This window comes from Phalangium opilio, unplaced genomic scaffold (assembly GCF_054372755.1).
Source record: "Phalangium opilio isolate 3A_F unplaced genomic scaffold, DU_Popi_V2 ptg000002l_1, whole genome shotgun sequence".
In the NCBI taxonomy this organism is placed as follows: domain Eukaryota; kingdom Metazoa; phylum Arthropoda; class Arachnida; order Opiliones; family Phalangiidae; genus Phalangium; species Phalangium opilio.
Genome location: NW_028324144.1, coordinates 8,010,959 through 8,022,443, shown reverse-complemented (window position 1 = coordinate 8,022,443; position 11,485 = coordinate 8,010,959). Strand labels below are relative to the sequence as shown.

The 11,485-nt window shown below is 37.0% G+C and overlaps 2 protein-coding genes across 3 annotated transcripts; both read left to right on the top strand.

The window, feature by feature from the left end:
* LOC149718612 (uncharacterized) lies at nucleotides 1-2,410 on the top strand. The gene is made up of 2 exons (XM_089850602.1): nucleotides 1-349; nucleotides 1,163-2,410. Exons 1-2 carry the CDS (start codon nucleotides 124-126, stop codon nucleotides 1,903-1,905), a joined length of 969 nt encoding a protein of 322 aa, XP_089706728.1. The 5' UTR covers nucleotides 1-123; the 3' UTR covers nucleotides 1,906-2,410.
* Nucleotides 2,411-5,584: 3,174 nt separating this feature from the next.
* Nucleotides 5,585-9,876, top strand: LOC149718611 (uncharacterized). 2 transcript variants are annotated; one of them, XM_089850601.1, is made up of 5 exons: nucleotides 5,586-6,631; nucleotides 7,549-7,826; nucleotides 7,949-8,115; nucleotides 9,353-9,432; nucleotides 9,500-9,642. In XM_089850601.1, exons 1-5 carry the CDS (start codon nucleotides 6,103-6,105, stop codon nucleotides 9,505-9,507), a joined length of 1,062 nt encoding a protein of 353 aa, XP_089706727.1. In that variant the 5' UTR covers nucleotides 5,586-6,102; the 3' UTR covers nucleotides 9,508-9,642. The 2 variants fall into 2 exon arrangements, with proteins under 2 accessions (XP_089706726.1, XP_089706727.1); XM_089850600.1 differs by having other exon boundaries at nucleotides 5,585-6,631; nucleotides 9,353-9,876.
* The last annotated feature ends 1,609 nt before the right edge of the window (nucleotides 9,877-11,485 follow it).

Genomic DNA, 11,485 nt, shown 5'->3' with positions numbered 1-11,485 from the left:
TAGGAGTGTCTTACCACCATGCCATCTTGGCGGTGTAATGTTTGTTGTTTACCACTTGGGTTATAAGCGGCAGATCTTTTACTACTTCAGTTTAACAAATTCTTACGTTAATTACAAACAAAAATGGTTTATTGCCTTGTTAAAAAGTGTCCTAGCCAGTCGGCTGTTAAGACAGAAAAGAAACTTTCATTCTATTCAGTACCAAAGATAATCCTAAACCAATGTTCAAGAACCAAGGAACTTTCTTCAAAAAGAAGAGTGGCTTGGTTAAATATTATAAAACGGCCTGATCTGCTTATGCACAATGGGAGATACATGAATAAAGTATGTTCGGAACATTTTATAACAGGTAATATATGTGTTATTAAATATTTAACGCCATTCAAGACATATTGATCGTGGAAAAACTACTTTAGCTCGCGCATTCAAAATACAGTTTTTCCAATAAATATCATTTCTTGGAGGTTAATTATATGATAACTAATTACATTTTAATAAATATTTTCACGACCATAAAAACCCGACCAGTTCCTTCTTCCTAGCCACCAAATACCATAAAATATCTAAAAATATAACCAAGAAGTGATATCTAGTTTATTAGGGAGAAGGTATAAATTCGCCACATTTCCAGCTTTATCTCCAGTCCAAACGTAGGTCCGGAGTTAATCCCCGCCTCTAAATTACAACCAGTATCTCATTGGTTCTTGAAAACTCACGTCAGCGCGACGCTAATGACGAAAATTACGTATTTTTCGACTGAGGAGAGGCGAAATAGCCCGACCTCCTTTTACGTCCCCCCTTGTATTTTGAATGGGGGACTGGGACTATGGCGCGCGAATACTTTGGCCACTTATACCTTCTCCCTAATGAACTAGATATCACTTCTTGATATAACCTAACCTAACCAAACCAAACCTAACCAAACCAAACCAAACCTAACCTAACCTTTAATATGAAGGGTAAAATATAGAAAAACATGGAAAATATACATTTTAATTAATTTCCGCACCTTAATTTTAACTAATTATCCTATAATTAACCTTGAATAAATGATATTTATTGAAAAAACTGTATTTTGAATGCGCGAGCTAAAGTAAAGTTAAGCCTTGGTTGTAAACATTTTATAGTGGAATGTTATTTACACATTTTAATTCAATACTAGGAGTTCCAGCTTCTCTTATGGATGAACACAACCCAGATTGGGTTCCTACACAAAATTTAGAAAATGTGAAACCAGTATCAAGGAAGAAACTGTTATCATCAGTGGAAAGACATCAGAGATTTTTACAGCGTTCTAGACGAAAGTTGATACTAGAAAGGAGTAGGGCTGCCTCGTCAAATGTATCTTCCAAAAATAATGCCCCTGTCGAAAGACTCGATACGTCTATGCAGGACTTATCCAAGCCAGACAATCAAAGTGGCGAAGTGCAAACGATTGCTAATTTTACTACTTATTTGGAGAGCACTTGTATGTCAGACATGGATTATATTTTGCCAGAGGTTTGGCCTTTGAATCAAGAAGAACCCTCAACTTCTTTCGTGCATTTCTCCAATTCATATGGTCAAAATGAAGCGTTTAATGAAGTTCAAATAATATCTGGTCCTAAATCTAATTCTTTGGACAATAATTTCAATTCTGAATCTTCAAAAACAATCAATAAAAATTTTAAATCAACTCCCAAAGTAAATATTTCGCGCAGGGCGAAGAAAAATGTAAGGGATATGTGGACACAGGTTGAAATTACCTATGCAGATACTGGCACTCAAACGATTTCTGTCATAGATGACGAAGTTTATCTTCGAAAGCCCGCCGTTAATTCTAAAGTTAACTCTAGTTGTCAAAGTGATTTGACATTTTCAACTATTTCTAGTTTGTCAAGAATGCCTAAGATAGTTGCAAAGTGAAGTTTATGAACTTGTAAGCGCGTCTATTTTGAAATGACTAAACACAAAGCGTGTATATGGAATTAAAATTCTCAATCATTTTATTTGTTATTTTGTATATTGGACCGGGCTTCCCCCTAATTGAAAATGAAATTTCTTGGTCAGATAAACGGCTGCAGTCCTATCATGTTGAGGTCTTCTATTTTTAAGTTTTCACACGTACTCCGCAATCGCCTAAAAGCAAAGCTTAAAACAAGGGCAAAAAAGAATTTTGTAATACTCCGTGTGGTTTCCAATGTGCTAAGGTTGTACAACACCCAACACCGATCTAAGGTGATACAGCGTCTCACATACACTGTAAAGTTACGAAGAGTGCCACATAAAGTTGAGAAATGTATACTCAATACTCGCGAAATACAGTGAACACGACACTATAAGATGGCATTTCTAGACTAGCATACATTTTTTCTCTTTCTGTAAATCGTACAAATCAACACAATCATAAATAAATCCTTGCAGTAACAAATTTCAGAATTTCGTTTGCCAAACAACTAAAGCCATCAACTTACTGGCCAATTGAAGGTGTTCCCGATGTCTATGTAATTTGGAAAACAACCCCACTGCAACGAATCGTCTCCCAGTGAGGCATACCGAGGATGCCCATTTCCGCACAATTTTCGAAAATCAGAGCCCAATTCCGCACACTTTTCATGGCCCATTTCCGCACAGTTTTTACATTGAAATTTTAGTTCACCATTTTATTATCATAACCCATTTCCGCACACTTTGCAAATAAAACATTTTTATTTTCTTGTTGATTAGGTTAGGTTCGGTTGCGTTTAAGCTAGGGTTAGGTTATGCTACAATAGAGGCATGCTACTAAACTTGTGGTTTGACCATTGCAATATCACTATTGATACAGAAAATGAATTTATAGACGAAAGCATTAAACTAAGTATGTTTTTGTTGAAAAATAGAAGTAAAAGGAGCAATTTTTAATTCCGTTTGTAAAATCTGCATTAAAAATAAATCTATCGACAAATTTATAATCATAAATCCTCACATTTTGCCTATTTTTGGTCCAATGGGTCAGTGGCATAAGTTAAAGTTTTTAAAATGTAATCAACAAGAAAATATTTTTTTTGCAAACTGTGCTGAAATGGGTTATGAAAAATTGAGCGGAATCGGGCTATAGGTTTCTAAGGTGTGAAAAATAAAACTGTGCGGAAACGGGCGACCACCAGGCATACGATACATGTATGTGTATGCAAAAACTGGTTCTGTACTTCTGAAGTCGTAAAACTGGTGGGTCATGGACATATGACAATGGCCATAGAGCCTATGTTAAAAAACGCGGACATCAAAGTTTCGCCAATAACTATTTAGTTTACTAGTGACTGATGGACTTGCAAACTCGCGACTGAAAGTAGTTCAGACATTTATGCTCCTTGGTTTAACCATAGCCCACTCGATCACGCGCATCACGACGCAAGCTGCTCGCGCTATAGCTAAATTACCGAGATTACACAATAGCAGACGACGATAACCGCGTAACCGCGAATTAACACAAGACCTATTTTAAGGGAGTGAACAGTCCCAGTATAGCTACGCCAATAAAATGGTCAACTACGGCGAAACTCTGACTGAAACTCGCGACTTTTGGCCATTTTCATACTTTTCCTCTCATCCACTTTTGATGATAATAAGGAACTCTCAAACAATGCAAAATTCTTCATTCCCAGTAGTAGTTTAAAATGATTCTACTCTTCTACAAGCTATTATAAGATACGTTTGACAGCTCTTTTTAGAACCCGATCTCCATACTGAACTTCAAAACCTCGCGCCACGATTTTTGAATTATCAAAGCTGTCACTTTTACCAGTCCCCTAATTTTCGATCGTAATATCCATGCAATCGCGTGCCCTGCCTTTGTAAGGCCCCACTAACTAATAAACTATATAACTAAATAACTTGATATCAGCGCATAACTCCGTTGGTTATTAATTAACCACACGTAGTAAAAAACTAACTCGAAAATATTGACTAGAAATTAAAATATTTATTGAGATAGAATCTCCATAGAAATGATGCCTTCAAGACAAAGTAAATTTTAAAATGTAACTCTCCCCCCTCCCCTCCCAAAAAAATCGGAATTGAATTATGTAAAGTAGCTAACTAGGGTGAGACGTACATCTTGAATAGATAAATCAAGAAACCAGAAAAAAAAAAGAAAAACCTCTCCATGAGAAAAATAAAGGCACCAAGCATGTTAATTAGTATAAAAGGAACCTAGGCCCAATAATGTTCAACAAGCGTCACAGAAAAGAAAATAATACAAAAGTTGCCTAGAGTTTCATTCAACTTCGTGAATCAAAACAAAATAGTACACTAGACTGTCTGTTGAGGCCATGGTTGTTTTTTTGGATGGGATAATGGGATGTCATGCTAAAATCACAAATTGCCATTAACCAGGAATGTTTGATATATCGACACTCTATAGGGATCGGCCTCTTCCTATACCCGTAATGTTAAAAAAGGGGCAAGTTTTTGAGGCCGAGTTAATATTAAACTTAGTATAAATAGGTGAATGTTTTCATTTAGTGTTGAATTTTAACAAGTTTTCTGTTTAGGAAACTTAAAAGGGATAATCTTGGATATTTTACTTTGCTCCACAGTTAGGAACGGAACAAAAAGTTCCAGGCATTTTAAAAAAAAATATTTTAATTTACAAATAGTTTTCAGTTTAAAAGAGTGAAAAGGTATGGAAAAGGCAATTTTGAGATAACTCGTTGAAATTGCGCGGCCAATCTTTCGTAATTTGCGCCTTTTTTATTTCAACCAATCAGTAAATCATTTTCTTCCCGCCTTTGAATTTCTCGTGACTTGACGTCATGAATATAGTTACGCTTCTCCCCGACACCAGGCGTCCGATTTTTGAGACGGCTTGCTTTTTTACCCCACCTTTTGTCAAGAGAGGCCGATCCCTATAGAGTGTCGACGATATATCAATCATCCCTGCATTTACTTTGCTTGATCATACTGTGTATCCAGGAATGCTGCTTTCTATTTATACCCTTATATTTCAAGAAGGTTTTAGCATAAATTGATAATCTACCATAAAGTTTATATGTATGATTGGGAACTACAGAGGATTATTTTGTACCCCGACCTGGTATTAAATTATATCAGGCACTATCACCGTGAAAGACTTCCCTTTAGTCAGTGAGCACAAATTTGTGCTCAAATGAATAAATTACATTTCACTTTTCCCCGCCCCTGCTTCGTAGATAATATAAAATTTCTTGTTCGAACGCTATTTTTGTCAGTAGACTAGATAAATGAGCCAACAATAAAAATGTTAAATATTTAAAACATAAAAATATTCCTTAAATTTTAAAGGAAAATTGGAAACATTGAGTTGATAAAAGTTCCACTAGAGTGGCCTTTGCGTTAACCTGCATATTGGGGTACGTGGGACACTTTTGAAAACATTGGGACGGACGGACAGCTACCAAGTTTATCACGCGATGGTGTCGCCGTCTCGAACTCTAGGATAAGAAACACATGTATTCTTGAAATCAGTTAATCAGTCAAATTTCCCGCCTTTTCCTTTAGTTCCGTTGGTTGCACCGGGATGGCGCCACAAGCGCGTGATATAGTTAATCGGGTCGTTTATCCTAGCGGATAAAGGCCACTCTAGTGGAAATGTGGAATGTTTCTCAATCTCAACTCAATGATTGGAAATATTTTGCTTTATTATAAATTTGTCCGTTTTTGGGCGGTGAATTGGGCTGATTTCCTAAATTATTTGGGCTAGTTAAGACTCGGTCACTCGGAGTCGTGGTTTTAAGTTGGGCTAGAAATTGGGCTTTTGTTTTAACAATTTTGGCGGGATACGAAAAATATTTTCTGGCAGCCCTGGGCCTAGCCATGGCGAATCTTCTGTGGTCTGCGTGCAGTGTCACAGTGTGGTTCGGTAGTCTTTTATGAATACTGATCGATTTAAAATAAGTTTGTGACAACTTCGAGTTCGATTATAATGATATATTTTAAATTTAAACGGAAAAGTTCGCTGTCTTCTCTTTCCTGCGAATTCGTTTAAAATCTGAAGTTAGCCTACACACGTTCACGATAAGCCTTGGTTTGTCATCCACCGCCGCAGGTAGGAGCCAGACGTCATAGCATTGCGTAGTCGTGGTCCCAAACCAATGGAGAAAAATGCCTCGTAAAAAAACAGAAGCCCAGCTTCTTAAAATGCCCAAGCATAAATACACGCAATGTGACTTTTATCTTAAACCAAAGTTATCTAAAGGTACTCAAAGTGACAAGTCCTTAGATAAGTTAGAGGCTGTTAAAATAACAGAAAATGTTAAGACTATAAATTGTGCATCTCAAACTGAATGGCAAAGTTTATGTGTCATTGATGAAGAACTTTTACCACCGCCTATTTACGTTAAACACGCGTCATCACAGTGTAACTTTTTCATAAAACCCATGTGCTCAAGATCTACTCAAGTTGCGACAGAATTGCTATTTGAAAATAACCCTGAATTAAATCGAATTACACTTAAACGAAAACATGATGAAGCCTTTTTTGAGAACTCTAATTTAGCCCCTAAAAGCTTTATTGCTGAAATTAATCAACTTCCTGTAATGAACTCTACCAACATAATAAATTCCGAGATGCCTGGAGAAAGCGATGAAATTGTAGCGTTGAAGTCAATTGAAGACTATATTAAGACTTTACGTTAGTTTTGAACTATTGCAGGGTTGCCACGGGTCAGGGAAAACCTGGAAATGTCAGGGAATTTAAAAATGGGCCGGAAAAGGTCAGGGAAAACTGGAAAAGTCAGGAAATTTAAAAATTGGCTGGAAAAGTCAGGGAATTTTAAAAATTTCAGCAAAGTCAGGGAATTTGATTTTAGTGGGTAAAATTTGTGGGGATAAGTCTTTATTGAAAGAGTAATGAAAGTTTCTCCTCATCCTCTCTTAACACGGAAAACTCTAGAGCAATCCTTTAAAAATGTCTAGAATTGTTTTTATAAAAAATCCCTCAGACTGTTATTTATAGCTAAAATGTTTCTTATTCATTTTGGTGCAACAAATACAGTGGAAAACTTAATGTAGATCGAGTTTATTTAATTATAAGCACTTAAAAACGTGCTGTAAACATTTACACTTTCGGCCTTAAAAGGTCAGGGAAAATCTCTGAAAAAGGTCAGGGAAAATCTCGGGGAAAAGGTCAGGGAAAATCTCGGGGAAAAGGTCAGGGAAAATCTCTGAAAAAGGTCAGAGAAAATCTCTGAAAAAGGTCAGGGAAAATCTCTGAAAAAGGTCAGGGAAAATCTCTGAAAAAGGTCAGGGAAAATCTCTGAAAAAGGTCAGGGAAAATCTCTGAAAAAGGTCAGGGAAAATCTCTGAAAAAGGTCAGGGAAAATCTCTGAAAAAGGTCAGGGAAAATCTCTGAAAAAGGTCAGGGAAAATCTCTGAAAAAGGTCAGGGAAAATCTCTGAAAAAGGTCAGGGAAAATCTCTGAAAAAGGTCAGGGAAAACCTGGAAAAGTCAGCTGGGAATTTGGTTCTGAAAATTCCGTGGCAACCCTGTATTAAATTTTTACAAACCATGCATAGTACATATTTTAATCACATTTAATTTTTAATGTAGCTGGAATGAATATTTGTATTAAGAGGAACAATGATAGAAGTTTATCGCAATTAGAAGTAACTAGAGACGATACGATGATAGCTTCGTCCAATTATTCATATTCCCCCATAAAGCTTCTCTTCTCTATCAGCGGGTTCGTGAAAAAAGTGATCCTGTTTAAAGAGACGACACAAGACGTAGCCTTCACTTCCAAAGATACAAGGGTCGATTTCGAAATAGTTAAAAAAGCCTTGTCATCATTAAGTACTGACTACGTATTTTGCCCTGGGATACCTGAGGTTATTCATTTTAAGTTTTTAAAGTTTATGTGATTGAAAATGGATGATATTCCTGACGAAAAATGCTTTTGACGTTACTGGTATATTTATTTGGCGTAATTTGTTTATTTATATTATCTCAGGAAGTCTGCCGAAATTATAAAACAAAGAACCTGGAGAACATCAGGTATCCATTTAAAAGACACCAGTCTGTCGAATGCAGTGTATGGTATATTCCTCCCAGCAATGCACCCAAACGTAGCATTCAAAGTCAGGTTTATCAGTGTAGAAAATGTCGTATTTTAAATAGGTAAATTCATAAAAGTAGCATTACTTTATTTATTTATTTATTTATTTAGAGTCATCTTGAGGCAATAAAGATAGCACATTTCCAAGGCTTCTTACTCTTAAATTAGAGTAAAAGTTCAGGTAGCATAACATAACATTATACCTGGAAATAACAGCGGTTTCTAAATATAAAAGGAAAAATATATATGATATCTTATTAAAAAAATTACTTGTATTTAATTAATCATTGAAACAAGGACTACTGTGCCGCCATTGGTTGAGTGGCGTCTGCTAAATAGAACCTTACCTCTCTGTCAGCCTGTGAGAATTCAACCAATCCTGTTTTTGGGTAGATGGTTCGATTTAGCGGACGCCACTAAACCAATGGCGGATGGCGCAGTAGTGCTCGTTTTTAAGACTAATTAAATGCTAATTATTTTGTAATAAGATATCATTTATGTTTGCAATCGCAGCCTCCAAAATGAACTAGGCCCATGCATGTCGCGAAGGGAGAATATTTTTTTAACCAATTTTTTCGCCGTGGTTTTACGCTTGGGGGCGCTTATATTACCGTAAAATAAACAAAGTTCAACCCCGTGACCCTGTCGACTGCTTAAGTATTTGGGCCAAGGTCGCTGATTGTAAGTATACGTTTTTATTACTCTTACTGAATTATTTTAATTGAAATAATTTATTTTGTCGTCATCAATACAATCTAACCGAAAGATTCAATAAAAAGTGAATAGCCCCAAAAACATTTATGTTAATTTTAGGATGAAACTTTTCTATGAAGACCCCTGTCACAACGGTAATATAAGCGCCATCTCGTACACATATATGGTGAAAATATTTTCCTTAACAAACTGGATATTTCCCCATATAAAATTTGACATGCATGGGCCTAGTTCATTTCGGAGGCTCCGTTTCAATGTTGTTCGTTTTATATTTAGAAAAAGGCCGTTCTTTTAAGGTTATGTCACCTGAACGTTTCCTTTAATTACCTAAACAAACCAAACAAAATTTCTAGCATGTTTCAAAAATTCTATATTATTATAATTAAAATGTTATATTTTTAAAAATAACTAGTGATCAAAAATTTTGGGAAGCTCATTTGGTTTCTTAGAACGTTTTATTATTCGAAATATATTATAAAAAAAATTTATCTTTGCCTCAAGTTTAATTTGACACTGTTATGACACGTTATTATCTTAATAATAATAATTATATACAATTTTTTAAACTAAATTTTTTATTTGTAGCTATATATTAAAAGAAAGACGAAAGAAAAGCAGTATCACGTCCAGGGCGAAATTAAAGAGAGTTTCACCTTTATCAAATTGTAAAATTAGAATTTTAACTCGAATATCAAGATCAAAACGATTTTACAACAATCGTTGTCTTCGTAGTAAACTGAACAAGAAGATAAAACAACTGGAAGTTATAGACAAAAATATCAATTCTTCTGAAGCTCCAAAAACAATTAAGGAAAGTAACGAATCTACGCCGAAAGTACATTTTTCGTGGGGGGCGAAGCAAAATCTGAGAGATATGTGGACACAGGTTGAAATTACCTATGCAAACTGTGGGACTCAAACTATTTCCGTCATAGATCTTCAAAAGTCCACTGTTAATTCTAAAGTTAACTCTAGTTGTCAAAGTGACCTGACATTTTCAACTATTTCTAGTTTGACAAGAATGTAAAATAAAGTTTATGAACTTGTAAGCGTGTCTATTTCCTTAAATTGAAATCATAAAGAAATAAAGCACTTATATTGATTTTAAATAGTTATTTTGTTTATTGAACCGGGCTTCCCTCTAAAAACGTAGTATACATTTGAATATTTTTTTTGTGAGGTTTCAATGCAAATTGGGTCCATGGGTCCGAGGCAAGGATGCGATCATGGAAGAAGAAGGGTATGGAAGGGTCCTATAATGTTAAAGAGAGCGCTTTGAAAAATCGTAACTTCCCCCTTTTCATTCCCTCCTTCCCGAGTTTATCACCAACGTTGAAAGCTTCCGCGCAGTCGCATCAGTAGTACTGGCGGTAGAGAGCGGATCAAAGTATCCCTCTCTCTGTGGCTTGCGCGTCAATATTGCGCAGAGCAGTAATCGCGTTACAGCTAGTGCCGAGAGGAGAGGAGAGTTTTCCCACGTGACCCTACATTTCGCGTAGCCGTCTGCCTATTCACCTCGCCGTTCCATTACCCTTCTTCTTCCATGATGCGATTAATCAGATTTCAGTATGTGTGTAAGCAGGGAAGGAAGTGAGGTTTACTTGGGAGGTGACGGAAGAGGTGAGGGGGTCAAGTCACCTCCGGCGGACAGGGGCACTCGGCACCTATAGGGTAGGATCGCCGACATGTGTCTTATTCCCTTAAACTTTGCCGCCGAGAAGCTTGGCTTACTGTAGTGCGCCACACTCCTGGCAACATTTGAATATATTCCAATGGTTTCGCCCGCCGACCCGTTATACCATAGCCCACTCGATCCGCGCTCCCGGACGCTGCGCTGCTCGCGCTATTGCGTCGTGACGTGCGTGATCGAGTGGGCTATGGTTATACAGACCTTCGTTGCAGACGACGTAAAGCTGAACTTCGCCTTTTGTCTTTTTTTGGGAATATGTTCAGCCCATATGCTTCAGCCCTCCGCCGTCAACGTCACTTCCGCCTTCCTTTTCTCTCGATCCCAGATTTCGTTTAGAGACGCCGGGTCGAGGGAATAGATAAAGATTTTGACTGCCGAGGAGCACAGTCGCTCCCCGCGGATTAACGCGAAATTGTGGAACGCGTGTTTTTTCTTGTCGCGATCTCCCACAGTGGAACGCATTAGTTATTATTAAAACTTCAAGTTTTCATTTTCTTGATCTCAAATAAAATCAGCAACATGAGCCGAAGGTATGAGTAATTTCTCTAATTAAGATTCGAAGTCGGATTAGGCTAATTTAATTTAAGAATCCCCTTTTAAGACTTAAGGTTGTCACGAATTCCCCGGAATCAAAATAGGGTTGACTAACGTCCTGTAACGGAATTCCCCAAACGACCGGCCAAAATTAAATTTTAAGGGTACATTCGGTTACAAATGGTGCCGTGAATTCACTGATTCGAACCCCACGCGTTTCAAATGTCTCCCGTGACCCTTCTTTTTCGAACCTCGGGTTATAGCGTTTCGTGCTACCGTCGCCTTCTTTTCCGGCGGGGTGATCGCGTGCCCGATTCGTGTTTTAGTTTGGGTTTAGTTCCAGTTTGTGCGAAACCGCCGCCATCTTGGACACCCTTCTTTCTCGAACATTCTTATGCGGAGTTCGCGGTTTGAATTATAAATCGGTTTGAATCATAACTATTCCCTAACGTAGCATTGATTTAAATTGAATTTAAGTATTTTTAGAATTAAAT